Raw genomic sequence first — 25,263 nt, 5'->3', positions numbered from 1 at the left:
CGGAGGGCGACACCACAATGACCATAGATGAGGCCCAACTCGCTTTTGATATGAATCCTAGTAAGTGCAAGACTCTAGTGAACGAAGAATGGTTTAAAGTAAGAAGAGCCCCGAGCACTAGGATCGGCAAAAAGACGTACAGAAGTGAGTTCAATTACGAGTACGGGGACATGGTCACATTGCTCAGCTGGGTCATGGGGCTTTCCCACTGTAACCTATTTGAGGAGTGGATGTTTTATTTCGTAGGGCAGGGCTTCAATGGGAAGGCTAAGTTTGACTGGGCTCAGATCATCATCGACAACATTCATACATAGTTGGTTGAGCTCGAGGAGAAGAGATACTTTACCATAGCCTCCTCCTTGGTCTATATGTTTGCTAGACATCAGCAGCTGCCAGGGTTGATCCGACAAGGTGAAATTGGGAATGGGCCCAATCAGGTGAAGGTGTATGACTGCTACCCCCAACTGCACTATTATAACATAGCTCAAAGGGAGAAAAACAACATTGCTTATGCAATCGACCAGTATGAGCGTGTGAATGATGCATTCACAATGAGCATGGTTAGGATGATGCAGGGGGGATTATACACAAGGCTGTCAAAGCAGGGTACCGCATTGATATGGAAGTACGGAGCGTGGTTTATTCAGTTCCCTCGCTTTTCCTACATCAAAATTTTTGGCTTCAAGGGAGCCCCTTTTTGAATTCCCCATTACCCATCAGACAAAATGGTCCTTTTTGAAGTTGCAAGACAAGTGCACTCAACAGGGCACAAACTCAGAGAAAAGAAGCAGTCAAGGTTCATATTCCCAATGGTCATAAGGAATAATGATGTGTATTTCAAAAACTCTGTGCAGGCTGAGGAATCCTTTGATGAATCAACAACATATTGCTTGCAAGAGCACCTCCCCAGGAAATACTTCGACTTTGCTGTGCTAGGAAAGAGGGCTTATGTCAGGCATTACAGGGGTAAGGTATCCATGGAGGACTACTGGGCTAACTGCCTAGATGACTTTGAGGTCCGTTGACAAGAGTACTCAAGGTTAAATGTTCAGCAAATGAGAGATTTCGAGTACCGCCAGGTCTCGGATCAGGTAGTTGATTATGGAGATTGCCTATAGACCCAAAATTATGAGGTAGTCAAAGACCTCCCACCAGCCATTAACTGGGTTCAAGACTCGATCATAGACTTCGAGGCCATCATGGAATGTCCTAGAAGATATACAGACAGCTGACTATCCCAGCAGATAGAAAGGCTAACACATGAAGGGACCCAGTTCACATATAATATGATGGGCAATCTTGATTCCCACTCTTCAGAGGACGAAGGAGCTTCAAGTGTGCCAAGGGAAGAAGAAGTTGAAAAGCTTGAGAAGAAAAGAAAGAAGGCAAAGGCCAGCAGGGGAACCCAAACATCAAAGAGGATCAAAAGGAACCCCAGTTAATCACCCAAGGCCCATGTGCGGGAAAAGATCCCAAAAAGAAGGCCAAAGGCTGCCACTTCATCTAGGGATCCCAACTTGGATGATGAGGTAGTTTAGCTTGATCATCTGCCAACCCCACCTTCATAAAATGATCCAATTGCATCAGAGGCAAATGAACCACCAAAGACAGATGATTCGTAGAAGCAAAGTGAGCAAGGAATAGAGACGGATCATCAGTTTGGAGAGACCTGGAAATTGGGTCGAAGATGGAGAAATTATGCCAGATGAGGAGACTGACAGACAAGAGCCCACATAGGGGAGCAGACATGAGGCGCAACAAGAAGAAGGTGGTACCAGAGATAACACCACAGTTGAGGGAGAAAATGAGGAAGACAAAACCGAAGAACCCAATAGAACTGAGGAGCAACCACTATTAGAAGCTACACATCAGTTGCTCAGTGAGGTGGGAGAAAACTCAACTTTGAGTAAAGGACTAGATACAACGCCTAATCCACCTTGTACATCCGATCAGCCACGGATAGGCAACGAGTCCACTGAGACATCTAGGGTACAAGGTGGGGAGCTGGTGGTTACATCTGGACAAACCGTCCCTCATGACTGGTTGATAGCCCGGGCACAATGTAAAGCAGTTGTCAAACCGGCAATTAACCTGGAGGACATATTCTCTCAGATAGGAGAATCACTGGCCAAAGTAAAGAAGAAGCCAAAAACCTACTCCAGGATCACCAAGGACGAACAAAGGAATCGGACGATTCATATTGCTGCTCCACCCGAGGACAAACCAGCAGAACAAGTCACATTGGTTGATTGTAGCATCACATCTATCCCGTTAGGGAAGGCAAACAAGGAACGAGAGAGAGAAGAGTTAAGGACTTTGTTCGGAAATGCTAAGGTAGCTAGATGAGATGACTGCTGAACGGGATGCGTATCGAGCTCTTGCTCAGTAGGTCGAGGGATATATAGATCACTTGCTAAGGCCATTACAACATGTTGTTGAGTCCCACATTCCCCCATTGACGTTGGCACATAAAACTACAGCTGAGTTCGAAGGAGTGCGTGACACCGCCAAAGCAGTTAGAGAATGGATCCAGAGCATCAAGACAAGAGGGGAGAAAATCATCAAAAATGTATGGGACGTAACAATCAATATACAGTCAACCCGCTTAAAGATGGTGGAGGTAGAGAGAGAGCACTTCAAAATCCAGGTTATGATTGACATAGTTCTACCCCTCACGGGAGCTCTCTTTTGGACTCATGCTTTGATTCCCGCGCTGCAGACAATCCTAGATCCCTATAATATCAGCACCTTTAAGGAATGGTATTGGATTGTCAACATGAAGAATGACATGGCGGACACCATCAAAAAAATTTAGGAGTACAGGGAAGCCTTGTCTGGCATTGAGAATATCGGTGAAAATATCCTCAGGGCATTGGTCACCGGTTGGAAAGATGACATGGAAAGTGACGATGTAGTGTCACAATGGAATGACAGGTTGAGGACTAATAAAACTACATTCTCAACGGAGGATATAGAATTCGCTAGTAGGCTGCACGCAGATATACTGCATTATGAAGCTCGTCGATCGGACTGGCACGAACGACTGAGGGTAGTGGACATCCATTGAGAGGGCATTCGGTTCAAAGTGTGTAATCCTCCCATTCCTCCTAGTAAGGAATTGTTTCCGGTTTGCATGAGGTTCTAGGAATATGTTCGGGCAGAGCGCGCAGCAAACAGGGATATCTGGAAAGATTACTTGCAAGGGGAAGTTGAATTTTTGGTAAAAGAATCTACCTCGGGAAAAGAGAAAGTGCTTTCCTAGAGTTGGTTATTTCTTTCCAACTACCCAAGTTCATTACAGATTTTGAGCTCCGTGCAAGTGCACTTTTTGGGGAGCAACTTTATGTTGGGTAGTTAATAGTTAGTTGGTAGTTGGTAGCAGATATTTGTTCCTTATTAATAGGTATGGGCAGCCATACCTTGTAGGATGAATCTGGGCCACTTTTAAGATTAAATCTAGACCATTCATCCAATTTTGGAAATCTATATAAGGGACTGTTTTTCCCTCTTTTTGTAAGAAGTTCTAAGATTGTTGCTGAAACTTTGGCAAATTTTATACAGATTTAATGGAAGTTAAAGTTGTCTTAACTTTATGTGAGTGCATGGTCTCCTCCTTCACCATTTAATTTTCATGTCATATTTTTTGTTTTCAGATAGTATTTTCTGGTTAGTATTTGATAGAAACCTTGGATTTCATACCATTAAGGATTGACTGATTGTCACTCCCCCTGTATGGTTAGTCTTAACCCACTTATATGCTTAGTTCAGTTGTTAAATATCAAATGGATGGATGTAAAAGTTCTACATTTATGTTTAGTAGCATGAAAATCTAACTCTCCTTGAAGATTGCATCATGTTTTACATAATTGTGCTTTATTAGTTGGTAAAGTTGAATCTGTTTTTTGAAGGTTTCAGTCTATTTTCCTGAATATACTATCTTAAATAGATTAATCAGCTGCTTTCTCTCTCTTTCTCCCTCATTTTTTCCTTTTTTTTAATCAAGAAGTAGAAGTCCAAAACAACATCATGTTAAAGAGAAATTCGATGAAGTTAAGATTGTAGTGTCTTAGGGAACTCGTACAACAAGAACCAATTTTATCTAACCACGTAAGTCCCCTTTGTGTTTTCAGCAAAACAAATCAAACAACTGAGTTATCCTGCAGTCATGAACTCACATTTGGAACCTTGAGGTCGTCCCGTTGATCAATTAAAAAACAGCATTAGGGATCCCTTATTTCAATAGAGGATAGGATACTCAGAAAGAACATTCTATTTTGCGTTGGCCGGATAGAGTTGTAGCAATACAATTTTAGCCACGTCAACACCACTATGGAGAGAAAACAAAACTGCTCATTCCTTACAAAATATCCCACCACAATATTGGGGAGAGAAAGAAGTTTCCATTTCGCAGAGATCAATCTCATGACATCTATAGATGTGATAAGGTCACAACAATTTTTCCAAAATGCAGCACCACAATCTAGAAGTGTGTTGGTAAATAGAGTTGTCACTTGAAAACTTTATATGACTCACCCAATGGAAAGTGGCAAAACTTTCCAATAGTTGGATAGATCATTATGGAACAATTATCTTCCTTTGTGCCCCAGGGGCAACTCCCTCATATGATGTTATTTTGGGGTTTTTGAAACATACTTTTAACCAAAAAGTACTTATAGGAAAAAGAAATATCGAAACAACAAGAAAGATAAAGGACCTTTTATAACAAACATACAAGTGTTATTATTGGTGTTTAAAATTGAATGAATTCCACCACAAGGATCAAAGTCTACACATAAGAACCTAACGATGGATATATATCTCGTATGCTAACACATCCATTTCAAAATACCAAGAAATGAATAAGTCAGTAAAATGAAGTTATTAATTATTTATTGCCTACACAAACAAGATTTCAGGTTAACAAAGATCACTATCGACTCATATCATATGAAAGATCAATAATGACATTCAAAAAAACACCATGGATACACCTCCGAAATTGCTTTTCATTACTTTGTTGAATTATGCAATCCGAAAAATCCCTTATGTCCAATTTGTGAACCTCCAAAAATCCTTTACAATAAAGCTTCATTTTTATAGACATTCTTCTGATAAATACTTTATAACTACTTTGAAGCTACTCGGGTAACTACTTTCTTATTTTGAGAAAAATAAAATAAGCTTTAATCAAGTTATAAAATTCTTGATTTTTACCAAAATAAAGATTATTTTATGATCCGTTACAAATATATGACAGTCACTTTTTACAAAGGATAATTACAACAAATAGAACATGTGACTATTAACTTAAAGCTACAATTGCAATTTATCGAGTCTCTTTTTCTCTATCTGTACTATTTTTGACACCCTCTGAAGCATAAATTTGCACTGCAACCTCCTTTCTTTGAAGTGAAGATGATCTGGCTTTGAATGTCCTAAATGACTTTACAACTTGAGCCAATTAGAATGATTCTTCTTAACATCCGTCAATTCCTAATGATAATTAAATATATGACTGCTACATATATCAAGAGAGATAGAGATTTTACTCAATCTCTTCATAACCTCCATACCAGAAGCATTTTCATCAAACAACTCTGCACTGTTCACACTTTCAAAACCCCACTTCATAGCCTAAATTTCTATATTTTGCATTCCCTCCTTTACTGATAAATATGAGGTGATTGAAGGTCATTTTGAATTTTAACTTTCACCTGTTCATAGATTGCCAAGAGCTTCTCTTGTTCTGTCAGATTCTGGCTGATAGTTATAAGCTTCCATCGCACACTTGGTAACCACATATCAGATTGGTTTTCCTCTATTTTTGAGAAAATGTTCTCAACAATCAAAATATTGATATCTGTCTTTGTCATCTCCGGGAGGACTTTCAAAATTCCCTGCCAAATGAATTCTTACCCTTTGATGTTCTTTAGCTCCTTTGGAATCCCTTCTTTCCTAGCAACTGTTTCTTTATAAACTTCTTTAGCTTTCTCAATGAAAACTAAGGCATTTATTCTCATTTGATTCATCCATTTTTCGGTCGGTTTCCCATATGATTGATATCTATGAACACTCTCTATAACATCCTTTTTGATGATAGCTTATAAAATAGGAATTGTAGAGGTAGGAGCTGCATCTATAAGCATGGAAGATGTATCCACAATAGACCTGAGATAGGATGTCAAAACTTGCACTTGCTGTTTCAGTTAATCCTTTGTATGCTTCTCTTTTGTTGTCCTCTGCACGAACTTAGCTGAAGATACTCAAAGGTGATGGAGGACCAAAATATATTTTGGTGACATCAAAATTGGCTTCATCCACATCCTTCTCTGTTATAGGCTTGAGCTACTTCTACACATATGTTCCTAGATTAAGGATCAACTGTTAACCTTGATGAAACTTTGGTCTTTCTAGGTCTGTTAGATATCTGAATCAGGTTGGTTATCGTATTACATTTGGAGATGACTAGCTGAGTGACTTTCCTTTTCTTAAGCAAGATTTGTTGTAACCAAGAGGAAGTATATGCATATGCGAAGGACTTGGGATGTCTGTTACTGGTGGTTCCATCGATGTAGATGGGTTAGAAATAGCTGGGAAAGAAACTTCATTGGAAATTGTATCATCAACCGATAAAGATAAAGGCAATGTTATAGGAGGAGAACATGGCACATTAGGAGGAGGGGATGAGATAAGAATGGAAGGAGAAACAGTTGGATTTGGTTCTTCACCATTAGGATAATTTTGAGGACTCACACACCCTTTAGCTTTGATCTCTTCTTTCTTATATTTGGATCACTCTCACACATACCTTTGAAGCTATCTTTCTTATCTGGATCTTCATCATCACCACCCCCTTGAACATCTTACTGTGTGTTGGAAAGAGGAACAAAAAGTTTATAAATAGTGGAAGCAACACTTTCTTGTTTATCTTTTCTCTATTTCGAAGAATTATCTTTGTTCATAGGTTTGGTGGCTGTAGTCTCGATTGTCTTTTTCTTTGCCCACTCCTCTGCCCTCTTGATAATATGAGCAGTTCTTTCACCTAAATCCCTCACTTCCCGACTTGCCCAATTTATAGGCAGTAGAATGGATCTATCAAGTCTGAATGGTAATCTTCAATGCCGCTCACATCCCATTCCAGCCTGAATTGCTTGATTTGTTCTAAGGCGAACCTCATCCAATCTCTTTTTCATACTTCATAATCATCTTCACAATCTTCCCAAAAATCTTCAATTTTTGGAAAATGGTAATAGCCTGGCTAAGATTTAGATTATTTTTGACAGTCCTTATTATCATGTGGGACATGGTGCCAAGGTATAGATTGATTTCACCAATGAGCGTTCAAATTTTGAGCATCTGAGAATGACCTGCAACTATAATAACTGATGCCGATGGGAAAAGAAATACCAGTCTTTCTCCTATCTTTGCATCTCTTGTTAACCACAACAATCTGTCTACAGAGTTCTATGGGGATAAGTTTATCATCTACAAACCTCGGCAATTTGTAAGGATATCCATCGAATCCTCCTGATTGGCAAATAGGTGAATCTTTGCAGCCAATGCATGCTCCTGGATCTCTCAAGTGTCATAAAATCAATACAAACCATGGTCTTCTATGCCGAGTGCGATGGTTTTCTTGGACTCCTTGTCAACAATATGGCACTTGTTTGTGCTGAAGAGGACATCCAACTTGGGGGCATTGGTGCATAATCGGACTCATTGAGAGTAGATTGAGCTCCATTCTTGGAACATAGTATACATTAAGGAAAATAAGAGATTTCCCTCTAGAGTAAATCTGAATATTGCCTTTGTAGACAACTATATACTCCTCACCACCAAAGATCATTGAATTTGAGCATTGTATGTTTGTGAACCGATCCTTCTCGTGTGAAAATGTCGAGATGCTCCATAATCGATGTACCACACAGAAGACTTGGACTGATCTGCTAGTCATTTGGCCATAAACGCTTGGAAGGCTGACTCCTTGGAATGTTCTATGACATAAGCCTTTGGTGGAGGCCCACCCTTTCTTGATTTTTGATCACACAACCTCTTTTTTGTAATGCTTCTTCATGTGACCAAGTTTACAACAATCATGACATGATACCTTTCTTCTAAGGCCATTTGCCTTTGCCCTTTTCCTTGGCTGCAAAGGTTTGTTCTGTACTTGGTGAGTCATTGCTGTTACCAAACTGCATCTTCTATCTCTTGTGCTGCAAGAGTTTGTTGAACAAATCATCAAACTGTAGGTCAACACTGGTAGATGTGATGTTGAGTGTTCCTATGAAATTCTCATAAGACTGTGGTAAGCTCTTCAACGTTTTAAGCACCATGTCTTCTTCCATTGTGTGACCAATAGTAGCTAGCTATTTAGCAATGTCTTTGATCTGATGAGCACACACTTATACAGAGGGTGGGGGGTGAATCAGTATAAGACAATCTTTATCTTATTAAATATTTAACCACCACAGTACAACAATCACATAAGATCTACCAACTAAGAAACACAAGATTTACATGGAAACTCTTTCGGGAGAAAACCACAAAAAGGACTGCTTGGATCTATTGTCCAAATCCAGCCACAAAAATGAAATTCTTTTATAAGTTTTTGTAGGCACCAACCCACTGGAGAGGACAGTCTCCACTACTAAGCACCAACATAGCAAGAGACACCAATCTCTTCTATTAGGAGGCACCAACCTCCAAATGAACAAAATTTCTGCCTTCTTGAGTATAGCTTCTTGAATGGATGATGAGCATTTGATTGCAATCTTCATAAAATGAGCTTACAACTTCTTCACATAAATTTTCTTCTTCTAAAATCTGTTGCAATAAGCCTGCTCTGCTCTAAATCTAAATGATATTGCATTTAATTGCTGGCTTTCTAACCTCCATTTTTAGTTCTATTTATACCCAATCATGCCTCTTCATCCAACAGGGTTGGCCTTCTCAAGGAGGGGTTGGCCACATAATTTTTTTAACTTTTAATTTTAGTTTCTCTCCTAAGTTGGGTGACCACACTGAGGGAGTTGTCCCATGCCAAAAGAGGCCTGTTGATGTGTTTTTTTAGGCACATGCGAACACAGAATAAAATACCAAGGTATAATATCCTCTCTTGAACAAAGTCTCTCAAATGCTGAAGATTCGCACAAGGATCACTTGAGACAACTCCAAGGTTCCTAATATGTCGGGTCACGACGTGTGGATAAGCACAGTTGGTCGTTGTGATTGCTATTTATTCAAGGGGCCTTACATTATACATGAATGCTTGAATTGCTGGAACTTGATTCTATCTACTCGCGTGGAAAAAAAAGAGCAGAAGAGAAGGGTTTAGGAAGACTACGCTACTCCTAGGAATGTAAGAGAAGAGTGAATGATTCGATGGAATCCTATTGGGCAAGGTCTCACCATCAGACCAAACAATTTGACGCTAGCTCTTTGCAATCTTCTAAGGTGCAATTCAAAGATGTTCAAATCATTATCATCAAATATTGATTACCATTCAAGTTAACGTATAAACAATGGATGTATAAGAATTGATGTTAAGCTCATATAATTCCAGTTGACCATGCAAGGCACACTTACAATAAGCAAAAGGCTAGTAGTATGGACTAAATTGATTCCACAAAATGCATTCAACAAATTCCTCCATTCAATCTAACAACATGAAAGCAAATGAGAAGTAGAAACCATATGATTTGTTGAAATAACACATTTCACCATGACTTCAATGAAAAGAGTATCTCCATTTACAAGTCTTAACAACAATCCTCCTATTCTAATCTAACTTGTAACTTCTATTAATCTTCTATTTTCTATCTTCTGCTACTAACTATTAACCTAAATGAAGAGCTTGAGCCTTTATATAGAGAGCTCATTACAATGAGCGGCCAGGATCAAACCCCATCAATGGCCAAGATTTTACAATGAAAACCCTAATTAGGGTTTGTTAAAAGAACTCTTTCTGGCCAATGAGAAAATTACATTTAGGTTCAATGCTGAATATGAACCAATAGAAAATGGGGGTAGGTGCATTGGAGTTTGTGCCTCCTTGGATGAGTCAGGTACATTGTATTTGGACATGTTGATGTGGAACCTTCTGATTGATGGAATGGTGACTAGGATGCCACCTCAACTTGCACTTGTGGACTGGATTCATCATCATGAATGAGTATTGAATAATATCTCTTGATACTCAACATTATCAAGTTTTAGTAGTGATGATGATGAAGGCGTGTTTCCAAATTAATCATGTTGTTCAAGCTGATCTTCTAACTTTGATTAACTCTTCTAAAACTATCCGCTTGAATATCTCAATACTGAAAGCCATGAAGGTGCAAGGTATAGATGTTGACTCCCTTTTAGTTTTGAATCTTGATATTGCCTTGGAATGAACCCTTGATGTCATAACTGTTTCTTCACTCCTAGCTTTGATTGTCCAATCAGACCTGGAAAAGAAAACATTTTGAATCATATTGATGAAATAACAAAATTGACTGAATCAATACACCTATCATTAAAAGAAGAATTTCAGACCTTTTGAGTGCCGATGGAGGAGGTTCACTCCTGCAGGGGAGCAATGGAAGTAATTTTTGCTCCTAGAAGGGAGCAATGGAATAGGAATTCGCTCCAAGGTGAGGGCAATGGAAATAGTCTTAATTCTGCCACTTAGCTATGTTCCATCAACTCATGTCTGGGTATTCTTGCCATCCATGCATGTGAATGTGTCAAATTAACCTCAAGGAAGGCTTTAGAATCAAATTCTCTCCCATGAGAGAGCAAAGGAAGGCATATTCGCTCCTAATGAGGAGCAATGGAAGTATAATTCGCTCCAATCAGGGAGCGATGGAAGTAACCTTTGAATTCACCACCTAGCTAGGTTTCATCAATTCTCCTCATTTCATCAAATTAAATCTTGTAGTTTTGCTCTTCTAGTGTGTAGATATGTCAAATTATCATTAAGAGAGGCTTTGGAAGCAAATTCGCTCTCATGAGAGAGCAAAGGAAGACGTATTCGCCCCTAGAAGGGAGCAATGGAAGCACATTTTGCTCCTAAGGAGGAGCAAAGGAAGTGTTTTTCTCTCCAAAAGGGGAGCAATGGAAGTAGTCTCAAATTTGCCATCTTCTTTCCATTCCTTAGTCAAAATTATGATGCATTTGCTTCTTTCCATGATCAAAATGATGTTGAAGGTACTTAAACTTGCTCCTTACCCTCAAATATGTTCAAGAAGTTCAAATTGCTCCAAGATGAGGGCAATGGAAGAGGATTTCGCTCCTAAGAGGGAGCAAAGGAAGAAGTATTCGCTTCTAGAAGGGAGCAAAGGAAGCACATTTCGCTCCTAAAGGGGAGCAAAGGAATTTTTTTCACACTTAGGTAAATTTTTGTCCATTCTCTCCATTCCATTAATCTATCTATTAAGTTTTTTTTTATCCTTATGTGCAAAAGTCATTAAATCACCTTCACCTAATGTCTTGAAGATGACTTCGCTCCTATGAATGAGCAAAGGAAGACGTATTCGCTCCTGTGAATGAGCAAAGGAAGACTTATTCGCTCCTGAGAGAGAGCAAAGGAAATCTTCATATACTTGGCCAAATTTTGCATTAGGCCAGGCTAAAAGATCAAACTTGTTGCTTGGTCAAAGCTCCACATTGCAATTTGTGATGACCACTTGTGAATGAGCAAAGGAAGACGTATTTGCTCTTGTGAATGAGCAAAGGAAGACGTATTTGCTCCTGAGAGGGAGCAAAGGAAATCTTCATGTACTTAGTCAAATTTTGCCCTTTCAACCTGCAACTGACCTTCCTTACCTACTAAATTGACATCACTCGACCTTTTTCCAACCTAAGGAGGGAGAAATGACTATACCATTGCCTAGCCACCCGAGAAAGTGCACTTCTTCAAATGAAAGGCTAATAGAAAAAGACCTTACTACTACCAACAGCTAAGCTAAGACAACTAACCTTAAAAGCGAAAAAGTGGGGGTGTGAATATGTCACAACAAGGCCCCACCAAATAATATTAAATTTAATTCTCCAAAAAAGGTTCACATTTTATTTCAAATTTCCAATATGACGATCGACCATTTGTTTAATGATTTCAGTGATGCCTTGAGAGAGAGTTGGCCAACAATTTTATCTTAATAGATGCATGCAATTTCTTTCCAAGATAGTGATTGTGAACTACACTCCTTTGAAATCATTGACAACAATATTTCCAACATGATCTTCATCAAATGTTCTTGCAAAGACATTTTCTCATCTATCATGATCGAGAATCACCTATTTTTCAAGAAGGCCTTCCTCTTATCTGATGTCTCGTGTAGCTCTTTAGAGGTGTTTCCAAATTTTTAGAGAAGATTTGCTTGAAGGAATCTTCGGGAGCATTTCATATGTGATGGATAATTTAATGAACACAATGGCTTCACGATTATGTGCATCGAACTTGTCTTGCTCTTTCCCCGTAGCTGTTGGCCGAGTCCTAGTCTTGAGGAGAATTTGACCAAGGCATTGATATTCGGAGATGGTGAGCTTCCTTTGTTTCTAGTGCTGTAAAATTTTTTTAGTGAACCTTTGGTTGCCTTGCAACATGATGCTGGACATTGAAGCCACCCTCCTATACTCCCAAGTTAAGAAAATTGAGAAACCTGTTGCTGTTTGAAAACAACTGAAAATTTTAGGAAAAAATTAGAAAACCCGAACAGCGAGCAAAACCCACGATTTTTAAAAAAAAAATTGGCAAAATACCTATAATAGAATTCTAGAAATTTGTAGAAAACATGCTCTCTAATCGTTCAAAAACCCTAGGCACCAAAAAAACCACGATCTTTATTAGAAAAAATCATCAAAAAATTGATGTTGCAGAATATTTCTAGGCTGTGGAAATAAGTCATGATTTTATCAAAAAATCGTTCAAAAAGTTCCAAAATATTGTTGGAAAAATGGTGCTCGAAAACATTGTAAAATCTGCCAAAAATAACATGAAGTCCATCGCAGTTGCGAAATAACCTAGTTGTATGTCCAAAAAACATAGAAAAGCGAAATAACCTAGTTGCATGTCCAAAAAACATAGAAAAGCTGACGTGTTTTCTTGAAAATTGGAAGCGATTTCAGTCCCAAAAAATGACATGATTTTTAGCCAATAAATGATGTGAATTTCAGATGGGAGAAAACCAGCAATTTTCACAATTGAAAGTCTATGATTTTAATTCAAAAAATAGTTCAAAAATCTTTTGAAAAACCTTGACGAATTTCAGGTAAAAATCACACAAATTTTGTTGAAAAAATTCATAAAAAGACTTTGTATGAAAATTTACAGCTACCTTTGATAAATCCTCTTTCATTGATCTCGAGGTTTCTTCAAAACTAGAGCTTTAATACCATATTACAAAAAGTAATGACACAGAATGATTATCAAGATAACGAAAGTCTCCTTAAATAAGAGATACAAACAAATTATCCAATAAGGATAAGATCATGTAATGTCCCCAATTTTTAAGGTGACATTTAATTAAATTGATTTTTATTAAGTTATCAAAATATAAATAAAATATTCATATGATGACTTAATGTTAATTAATTTAATTAAATAACAGTAAAATAATAGAATATTATCTAGATGTTTCTTGGAGGGCTTTATAAGGAGGTCCTGGGGTCGTAGCAAGCGCATGCTTGGATTTGATCAATGTTTAAAGATTTATGGGGATGAAAACCTTTAGGAGTTGATCGAAGGGTTGGACGAAAACCTAGCTCTTCTTGGGAGTGGATTTGCGACGGAGTTCACAACTGAGCTAAATTTGTGAAGTCTTCCTCCGAAGACAAATTTGCAGTTTGCAGTAATAAACTTTATACCTGCTGTTGAACAATAAAGTTCATAGAGTCTGATATAATAGAAGGATTGAATAGATAGTATTTGCCATGGATTTGGTATAAATAATAATCGGAGCTTTCCAGTATTGGCAGACATTATTATAGACCTTGGTTCTGAATAATATTTGTGTGGGCCTGATTCATATTTGGGGTGCTTTTGTAATGCTGGCAATAAATAATATTAAATCGTGGCTTTAAGAATTGATGGAAAGGAGAATTGCCTTTATAAGGTTCGACAAATTAATCTTGGGACTCTTTCGTTATTGGGTTTATTGATTTTTAAGAAGTTATCGATGCTTCACTATATTGGCAATATTGGCGCTTCACTATATTGGTAAGATAGTAGTATGACATTGTGGTTGGAGGAGTGATGCAGGTGATAAATACAAGTGGTCTGACACATTTATGAACGTTACTTACAAGCTTGGTATATTGGATGGTGCAGGCAAATATTTATATGGACTTTTGTAAGGGATTATAAGATTTATGTAGCTGCAGACTAAAGGTGTGATGAATTAATTGCCGTATAAAGATGCTCTTGTCCATACCATGAAGTCTAGGGTGGAATAAATAATACAAGACAGATATTGTTCCATTAAGAAGGCTATTTACAGAGCAACTTCCTTTGAGGCCTTCAGTGTGGTGCTGTGCTTAGACGGGTATTGGCGAAGGTAAGTTTGCATCTTCCAACACAAACTTTCTCTATTCCTAATTGCACACAATTATCCTGGCTGCCGTGAAGGAAGTATGAGCTGTTTTGAGATTTGCGCGAATACATTCAGTAGTATCAATTTCCAAACCACACTGCTGCATCAAACATTTCCAGATTCAAGAAGCTAAAACGGGTACTAGCTATGGTCAATTATATTGTGTGATCACAGATAGGACTCAAGCTTTCCTGTCATCAATTCTATCAATAATCTTGGTGCACACAATTCTGTTTATTTGCTTTCTTTAATTTCAAATCTGTGACATTATGATGGGACTAATCAGAAATTGCAAACCAAATGATTTCATGAATAAAAGAGTGATAATGCTTATGAACCAAGTTCCTGAGTCATTTGTATGTTCTCAGTTGTTAACTTGTTATGTTAATCTGGGAAATTAGTTTGGAAATTATAATTTTGAATATTAGGAGTATTTTGCAAGTTTGGTATCTTTTAGATCGGCAAGTAAGAAAAGCAAATGCCAACTAAAAGAACAAAGAATATTCTTGAAGTCTATCCTAATAATATAAGTGGCCATTAAAATTAAATATTATTTTAATATAACAATAACAGTTATCAAGAGACACACACAAGAGATGATGGTATAAGGAGTGTATTAGTTATTATTTTAGCACATGATAATAAATGGTGGATCGGGCAATGTTCCAATCTATTTGTAGTTGTACAATATGATTGCTTGAACTTAGGGTGGTCTTGTTTTATGTCAAAGTAGTTTTTAAGATCAGTCTCAAGTGGGACACCAATTTGGTGTGTGAATGCCACCAAGGAGATTGCTATCGCTATACCTTGTATGTTGTTCAATATGCTGCACACACAATAATTTCCTCTAGATCAAAAAATGCTACTCTATGAAGTCTAGAATCCTACCTAATATACAAAGCCAGATCATCATTCAGTGTATGACACCTTGTCAACCCCCAAGTACATAAATGGTGTATCTAATTTGGACCATTAAAATTCAATCATCACCAAAGTTCGATGAAGGGGGATTATAATAGAAGTGCATAAATGCTTTAACATACCCCTTTAATCCTTAGCTGGAGAAGTAAGAAGACGTGCAGATTAACCTTGAAGAAATGATGATAGCTTCTGCATTGTTGTGAAGAAAGATTGCATTTGCAAGCATGATGAGGACACATAGGTTGTTCTATATTTTTGGGGTTGAATAGGGGACACCCCATATGTTGATATTATTGCTTTAATTTTCCCCGCTTCAATAAGTCAATGGATGTAATCTTTGAGGCCTCTCAATCCTCTCTTTTTCAGTTTATAAATTCATATTTTTTAAAGTATTATTGAGATTCATCTAATTGCTGGTTTTGGCTAAAATAGTAAGGGCTTGTGTTTTCTTCTAAAAAAGTTCTAGGACTGATTAGGGCATCCTTAAACAATATTCATTTGTTCTTAATTCCGTAATGATTGTGAACATGCAAAAATTGCATGTATCATGTATTTACCAAATATTATGTAGCTGACTTGCACTATTGTTTCTATACTCTTAGTTGTAAACATTGATATATGAAATGGAATGAGTATCAAAGTGTTTTAGGCATCATGAGCATTTGATTTATCTATTTTTATCAGTGCTATAAAACATTTTCTTAATTGTATGCTTTTACTCTTTTGGTGTTAACAAATGTCATGTATGGAATAGGAACATGACAATGAAAGATAAATGATCTTTCTTGTATTTGTTATGCTTAATTTCCATTTGATGCAATGTTTTCAGTGTTAATGGCATTTATGCCCTAGATCTTCTTGTCTCTTTCATGTTATAAGGTAGAAAACAACACATCAACCTCTATTTGAACTTGAAAATAATTAGATTTGCAAACTTACACATTGCTCTAAAAACTGATATATTAAGATTTATCCAAGTAAATAACGACACAAGAATCTACGAATGTCTCAATACCTCATTCTTGGGAGCATTATGATGTGAGGCCTCTTATCTCTTTAATGTCATGAACTAGCAAACAACACTTCAACCTCCGCTTGAGCTTGGACACAATGAGAACTGCAAACTTACACATAACTCTAACAAATATATTATGATTTATCCAAGTAAATAATGCCACAAGAATCTATGAATGTTTGGAACACCTCATTCATCAATGCTATGAGAGTAGCACGTGCATTCTACAATCAAAAGGAACTACAAGCCACTCATACAATTCTTAGCTTGTTTTGAATGTTGTTCTCTACAAATTGTTTTTCTTGATTCTTTCTTGACAATACCTAGATTTGAAATCCGACTTTGTAGAGGACTTAGGATGCTAAGGTTGGTCTAGATCATGAACCCATGGAGAGTGTACTTATTCTTGAGGATTATCTTATTTCAATGCATATCCTTCATGAACCATAGGTTTTAGGCATGATCAGAAAAGGATAACTACAGGGAGAAGAACTAAACGGTTCACAACTTAATCTAACAAAGCTTGCAAATTTTCTATACCTCATTAGCTTCCATCTATGGTCTCTCATAGAGGTCTATGTTGTGGAGAGAACAATCTGGTAGTAATTAGATCTAATACTCCAACACTCAACTATTCTCTTTGGTGGTGTATCCCTAGGTTCTTTGAAACTCTTTTTAAATTGCTATAGCACTTCCATTTGTTTTTTCTCTTTGTTAGTTTAGACGCTATAAGATGCTTTATATTCAACTATCTCATAGTCTTGCTTATCTTTTCAAAGATCCAAAGTAAACTCCCCACTAGCATGGATCAATATTTTGGCATGATTCACAATCATCAAGGATATATGTGGTTTAACATCATTTGCTTTCACAATGTTATTTTACCCATCTTTGACAAAATGATACTTGTTGGCTCTTCTTATGACAATAGCATCTCTCATGTACATGTGGGCTGCTGCAGACCACAAACAAGAACAACATTTTTCCACAGTCAAAGCAATGAAATGTTCATCAATCCAGATTCCAAACTTAATTTGTATTGTTTGGTAACTTCTTTCTCTAGTTATTGCTTCCATGAACCCAATAAACAAGGATTGAAATGGTCATATGTATCCAACACAAGCTTGTGCACTCTCTCTTTGGAAACCAAATTCGCTTGTGAACAATAATTAAAAGAGCATGAAATTTTACTAACTTTTAATCTTAATTGGGAATAGTTTAGTAAGTTCACCTTTATCATGAGCCTCATTGCTTCTAAGCATACCTCTCTTTAGATGGAAGCACTACAAATCTTCTCATCCACATTGGAGCTGGCTCCAGTTCCTTATAAAGTCATTGCCCCCCTCCTTTTATTGTTAGGATGTAATTTCCACCATTCCTCATTTTGCAGTCATCAACACCATAATGATCACATAGCTTTCTAGACTCTTTCTTTGCTAAAGTTAAAGTAGCATTATGCTTGCTTTTCCCTTTTGGCTTGGAAACACCTTGTTTTTACACATGTGAAGAAGATTCAGTTGACTCATCTTCTTTTGCATCTCAAGATGATTGACTAGGGAACAGTCCTTGTCCATGTCTTTAGGCTTGGCCGACAGCACAGGTTTCCTAGAATTATCGTGGAACTCAACAATATGCTTTATCACGATGTTACAATTACGTGCATATTTGCTAAATTAACTTTTACAATTTTTGCACACGTTGGCCTTGGTTTTTACTAAAATATTGTCAAGTAATTGACCTTTCTTTTTCATGAAAAATAGGATATAATTTCATCATGTTGAATTTCTTTCCTGGCCTCTGCTCTCAATAGAAGTTGATTTAGGGGTACTTGGCTGGCATGGGGCTGCCCTTTCTAATGTTTTTGAGGCGGTTCTTTTCTCAACCCTTCACTTGCTTTGAGAATCTTCATGGAAATTCTTAGCTTCCTCATGAAAGCCTTCATGATCCTTCTCCGCCTTATATGCTTTTCCATGAAAAATAGGATATAATTTCATCAAGTTGAATTTCTTTCCTGGCCTCTGCTCTCAATAGAAGTTGATTTAGGGGTACTTGGCTGGCATGGGGCTGCCCTTTCTAATGTTTTTGAGGCGGTTCTTTTCTCAACCCTTCACTTGCTTTGAGAATCTCCAGGGAAATTCTTAGCTTCCTCATGAAAGCCTTCATGATCCTTCTCCGCCTTATATGCTTTCCCAAGGAAAAGAGACGGTTGTGACATCATGTTTTCTCAATTATTCACTTCCTTTGAGAACCTCCATGGAATCTTCTAGCTTCCTCATGAAAGTCTTCATGATCCTCCTCAGTCTTAAATGCTTTCCCAAGGATGAGAGATGGTTGTGACATCCTCATCCAACTTGCTGAATCTTACTTTATCATCTTAAGATATTCTTTTTTCTTTAGCAGGCATGCTTTTCATTTTCTGATTCGACTGACTTGTGGTATCTCTGGTTGCCAAGGGGCTAATTCACCTTCTCATCTTGTTCTAGCTGGCTTACTAATGAGCATCATTCTAGTATTGTTGAGTATCATGAATGCTATTAGTTTGGTTTATATATCATGGATTACATGCATTGCGAAGCACAATAAAGGTATTTGGTGCAATGAGTTATTTTATTCCAGGTCCAAGAAGTATAGTACAGCCCATAACCCATGATCATCCTTTGCATGTGTGGTTAGTATTACTAGAGTAATTCTTTGTGTAATGTGTCCAACTCCAGATTAATGTTCCCATGTGAAAATGTTAACTATTTCTTTGTTTAAGCATTCTAGTGTCTGTACCTGGGAGGCTAGGACAGTAGGCTAACGTTTATGCTGGCTGCCTGAAACTAAGTTCCCCATCATTTAGCTCTATGAATAGCATTGGTGTGGCTGAAATTCTTAATCAGTGGCACAGCCCTGCTTGAAATTATTTATCTGGTGGCTATGTAGAAACCTTGTTTGAACTTCATTTAAGTACACTTATTGACACATGTACATGGTTTGGTACAATATCTCTTTTTCACTCAGAGCTTTGGGTATATAAGACGTCTCCTGCCAGAGTTCAATTTTTATCTAGAACTATTTCATTTTAATACTCAAATCCTTTTAGTGGATAGCTATGAAGCTTGTTTTTTTCTCTTGGTGTCACGTTATGTTATAAATTTATAATAGTTATATAGATATAAACTGCACACATATATTGATCCTCGATGAGATATCTAATGTTGAAGTCATTCTCTTATCAGTTTTATTTGAGATTTACCCAAGATTATAGCCATAATTGTGATACAATCTTTACTACAGATATTCCCACAGATCAGCAGATGGATATTGCATCAGTGCAGACATATCTTAGGGATTTGTATGAATACAATGTCCGCATGCGGGAAGACTTTTTAGCTGCACAGTCTGTAATCGGAGATATTGTTCAGCGGCTCTCTCCTCACAGTGATATTTGTCGAGAATAAATTTTATATACGAATATTAGGTTGATTGCCATCCACATTGTTCTTGTTGCCAAGATCTTCAGCTTCTATGCTCTGTAGTTGCTACTTCCAAGGGAGCTTTACTTCAGGAGTACAAGCCATCTTCCTAGCTTACCAATCTTCTCTTCAATTTAATTCGTCAAAATGGATAAGCTTTGGTTGTTTTTAGAATCCTTATTCAGAGGACTGCCAAGACATCAGCTCAATTCAAGGAAGAGAAAAAAAGATTGGTGAATTCTCTGAAAGAAGCTTCATGGAGTTAATCATATGGTGGTGTTTTTGGTGTCCAATTTTCCTAACCCTTGTTGAGATCTAATTTGGCAGATTATCACTTCGATTATACAGATTTTTCAGAGGTGGTAATACTGATTTGGTATAACTGGATGGCTTTCAATCCTTGAAAAATGGTACAAGCAAGTGTTGTAACCTACTGATTCATACTTGCTCAGAAAAAAGTCCATTCTCAAACTTAGTTATTGGTTTTCTTAAAGTTTAGGCTCTTGCTGGTGGACACTCTGAAGATGCGTCCACTCAGTTTCTCACTTGAAGAAGATTGTAGGTTATCATGATAGAGCAATAATATCTGACAGTTTTGCTCGCTAAATCAAGGGTGAAGCATGCCTGAAGAAATGTCAGAATGTCAAGAAATTACCATAAGATCAGTTAAGTTCCTCTAATAAGCTTTTTCATTAAGTTACGAGAGTTGTTTTTTGATATAGATTTCATTTCTGGCCATGGCATTTTGTTGAGGTTGCCATTGAAAACTAAGATCTACTGTTGGATTATTGTTTTACTGATAGGAGCTAACTGGCACTGCCAGTGTTTTTATCCAATTCAATTACTAGTACTACCATCATTCTTTTTAAAGTTGTATTTTATTATGGAAATTGTTTGCCGAATATCATCAGATGCTCTGTCCCAAGCTAATCAGCCGCCCGCTTTAACTGCATGGTGACACTTGAACGTCTTACATCTGTAAGAGACTGTTCATCCTGAATTTTGGACTTAAATGTGTTATTATAGATAATACAATATCTGGATTTTCATTTGTTGAGATGGCAGCTATCACTTGCAAAGATAAATATGCAGGATCGTTTATATTCTCTTCATCAAATATGACTGATTATTTTAGTAGCCTAATATTATTAGCTTATTGTATATGTAAGATTCAAATAACATGAGAAATATTGTTGCAAGGAAACAAGATTATGTTTTAATAGTTAACTTTGAAAGTATAATAATACAATTCAAATTTCTTAGTGTACACATTAATAAGGGAATTTCTCTTACCATTAAACTGCCTTATATTGGATTCCCTTTTAGAGTATAATATACTACATCAAGCGTGTGTCTCTATGCAGGAAGAGGTGTGAAGCATAAAGTAGAATATTATCCTTCTGGCATTAGGCATCTAAAAATGTGTTTATATGAAGTTATGAACAATCTGAGTTTATGCTTCGGCTTTCACAACAATTCTATTGAAATCAACTATCCCTTTTTCCAAAGGGAATAACATGCCTCGATCTTTCATAAATGTTCGAGGACACAAATGTGCGTGCACACAAATGAATGTGTAACATGTACACATACGAACATAATTGTTTGTGCATGTGTACCTTAGGTTATGTTTTTGTTTCATGATGTCATTCAAAGATGGTGAAATTCAAATTATTTAACTTTTCATGGAAAACTAAATTTAGTATGGGAAGAGCACCAATAGTGGATCACGTTCCAATTACCAATCACTCTTTGTGCACCCAATCACCCGATTCCAAAAAAAAAATGATAATGAAAAGCTCATTAATAAGTTTCACATGTACCAATAGTCTATCACTTTTTAGCTTTTTCTATCCATAATTGATCCATTTGTGCACCAATACTGAGACATTTCTGTACAACTACTGAGACATTACATTTGTCCAAACTACTGAGACATTACATTTGTCCACAAGTATGGACAGTTATTTGAAATTGACCCTTGTACGCATGGTTGATCTCACAATGTGTGTCGTTACTATCGAGAAGCCAAAACCTTAACTATAAGCAGTTAAGTTGCATATTGAGACAACAATTTTTTTGTCAAAATCTGATGTACTGTTTAGGATCTGTGGGCGTGCAAAGTTAGCTATAACCACTATTGGTAGGCTTCCCTAATATGATAAATTACAATTGGATCAACACACATGGTAGCATTAATTAATCTTTTATTTTATTTTTCACGTGAAAATGCACTATACATATAGAAATAGGTTGTTAGTACAGATTATAATCATTAGCTGATCAATTATTATATTGGTAATCATTAAAATAACATTTCATTTATGAAATTTAGTAATCAATATGGTAGATCAGCCATGATCATCAATTTGACTTAGCAAAATTATCAATCAAAACTTAATTAACCTAGTTATTCAAATAGGTTAATTAGTGATATAACTAGGTTAATTAGTTCACATCATTGGTTGATTATTTATTTTATTGGCAATCATTACAATAATATTACATCTATAAAATTTAGTAATCAATATGATAAATCAACCATGACATTTAGTCATTGATTCAACTTAGCAAAATATTAATCAAACTTAATTAATCTAGTTATATCCAAAATTTAAAATGAATAACATCTTTTTTAAATGGGATATCTCATTGCCTACTCCTTTAAATTTTCTCTGTCTTAAAGCTAGTTTAAGTTAAGAAGAAATGTAAACAATTTTTCCGCATTGTGTATCCTTTTAGGTTACTTTCCACAAAATTCATCATCATTTTTAATAATATATTTTAACTTTTTCTTAACATTTAATTTTTAATCACATATTTTAGCATTATTTGTAATGTTTCATGGCTATGATGTTAACTAGTTAAATTTGATAACACTTCTATACTAACAACAACTTAAGTAAAATGGAGCCTAGGCTGTTAATGCCCCTGAGGAAGATGTGGTTAAGGCAACGACGACTAGCAAGGATGCTAAAGTGGACCTGGGTGTTGAAAATTTGAACAACCAAGAGAAGAATAAGGAGGATAACAGGGAGGAGGAAGAGATTCCCAAGGGGATCCCAACCATAGAACAACTCCAGAACATCAATAATGAGGTCACCGACCTTTTGAGGTGCATTGAAAGAATGGGCCCACTCCTGGATTTAAAGGCCATCACTGATGAGATAAAGGAGATAAAGCACAGGTTGGATGCTCGGGACAACCAAATTATTAGTGTAAACAAATTTTGTTTGCAGGTTCTTCATAGCTCGGTGTTGACTCTCTCCCTCCTAAGGGAGCGTATTGATGTTGATGATGTAGACAAGGAGGTGGCCAGGGAGTTGTATAAATTTATGTACAATGACTGGTATAGGGTCATTGAGATGATAGGGGTTCGCAATTGAGCCCCTTAGTTTCTTTCTTGTCTTTTGTTTTGGCTGAGATCCTCTGTGTTTTGCTTTTCAGAACTTTTCTTATGTTTTTGTGTTTTGGATGACTGTTCTTATTGGTACTGTTTATGTGCTGTTATAGTACTGTTATGGTGTTATGACTGGAATAGGGTCATTGAAATGATAAGGGTTCGCAAGTCGACCCCTTAGTTTCTTTTGGCTAGGATCCTCTGTGTTTTGCTTTTCAGAACATTTCTTATGTTTTTGATTACTGTGTTTTGGATTACTGTTCTTATTAGTGTTGCTTATGTGCTATTATATGACTGTTATGGTGAAGTTTATAGTTCATGCTATGTAAAGGGTCAACGCTCTAGTTCTGGTTGCTTTCTTAATAGAAAACAACTTAAGTAAAATATGTATCTAAATATATATTCACAATTTTATTAATTGATTTAATATTTTTATTACCAAAATTTTTAATCTAATTGCAACCCATTTAAAATAAATAAATAGTATCTAATTTCTATTTTAACTTTTTGAACCAATGAATAAATAAATACAATTTCTTTCAATTTTATCTTATCTTTAAAAAAAAAAAATTATCCGTAAATTGAGACACTCGATACACCTATTTTGCAACCAAATAATCAATATCCTTTTGTTTGATTGCAATAAAGTATTTATAATCATTTAAAAATAACTTGGGACCTAGGAAGGGAATAGAGATTTCTATCCTCACCAACATCAAATGATTTAAGAAAATTTCTTCTATCCTCACCATCATCAAATGATTTAAGAAAATTTCTTGTCTAGTTTAACTTGTAGATTTATCAAATGATTTCACCTTTTATTTTATAAAATTTCAAAGTTTTTAAGACACCTAATTTATAAAATTTCTCAGTTTTTAAAAGGCATCCGTGAATTACATGTAGAGATTTTGTATGAACCTACTTGTACAATCATATATTATTCTTTACCCTTGATCATATCCACAAAAAATGGAGTAACATTTGGTAGCTCATGTTTTATTTTATTTCTTCTATACCTAGTTTTAAATATGAATCCTTCATTTAATTTGTGATTGGTTTTTAAATTTTGTATTTCGCTTTGTATATATATATACTTCATCACTCTACAAAATGATGTTTCCATTTAATTAGATTTTTTATTTTTTATTTTTTTATTTTATTTTTTTCAAATTATTAGTTTTTGGATCTATTCTAGGGGTGGTGTTATTCTATTTAATTGCATTTTAACACTTTGTATTTCAATATTAACATTTATTTTTTGGCTTGTAAATGACTTTAGTTCACCTTTTTTTAAAGGTGTTTTTCATTTTATTAGTTCTTGTAGCTAATACTAATAATGTTTTTATGTGAGATTTTGTGTTTTTTATTATGGTATAAATATCTTTTACTACTTAGGATTTTATTTTATTTTGTTTTGTTTTTAAATTATTGCTTTGGCCTTTCACTAATAAGTGTTTTTTAGGTGTTTATTGTTATCAATTTCTTATAGTTGCTTCTCTACTAACTTTAACCTACTAACCATTGATTTTTAGGGCTCGTATCAATTTTTTTTTTGTTCTTTTAACTTTCTATGTGTAGATTTGTTCATTGAAGGCTTAAAAGCTTGCAAACTACTAACATTGTGATTTTATTAGATTATTTGTCAAAGTTGAATTCAAAAATTGCATTCACATGTTAATCTTTGTTTGTTATAACTAATTATGTATGCTTTCCTCTCACACCATATGGTTACTCTGTTGACCAAAAATAATTTCTTTATGATCGTTTTGTGTGTTGTGTGCCTTAAGGCGATTTTAAGGATCAAAAGTGGCTTCTCACTTGGGTTTATTAAAGGATAGTCATGTATACCCTTCTCATGTTTTAGGGTGTTCTTAAGAATAAAAAATGACTATTCCT

General features: G+C 36.1%; 1 protein-coding gene across 2 annotated transcripts in view; it reads left to right on the top strand.

Annotated features, from left to right (window-relative positions):
• The window catches only part of LOC131055532 (uncharacterized), an 87,698-nt gene extending 66,674 nt beyond the window's left edge, over positions 1 to 21,024 (top strand). The window contains exons 9-10 of one of the 2 annotated variants that reach the window (XR_009108396.2): positions 14,312 to 14,537; positions 19,789 to 19,923. Coding sequence is in view for 1 of the 2 variants with exons in the window: in XM_057989998.2 (XP_057845981.2) it covers positions 19,789 to 19,952 (164 nt within the window). In the remaining variant the exon portion in view is untranslated. Of the gene's footprint in view, positions 1 to 14,311; positions 14,538 to 19,788 lie in introns of both variants that reach the window. The other variant, XM_057989998.2, reaches the window with a different exon arrangement.
• The last annotated feature ends 4,239 nt before the right edge of the window (positions 21,025 to 25,263 follow it).

Source organism: Cryptomeria japonica, chromosome 10 (assembly GCF_030272615.1).
Source record: "Cryptomeria japonica chromosome 10, Sugi_1.0, whole genome shotgun sequence".
Lineage (NCBI taxonomy): Eukaryota > Viridiplantae > Streptophyta > Pinopsida > Cupressales > Cupressaceae > Cryptomeria > Cryptomeria japonica.
This window is presented reverse-complemented; position numbering and strand designations above follow the sequence as displayed.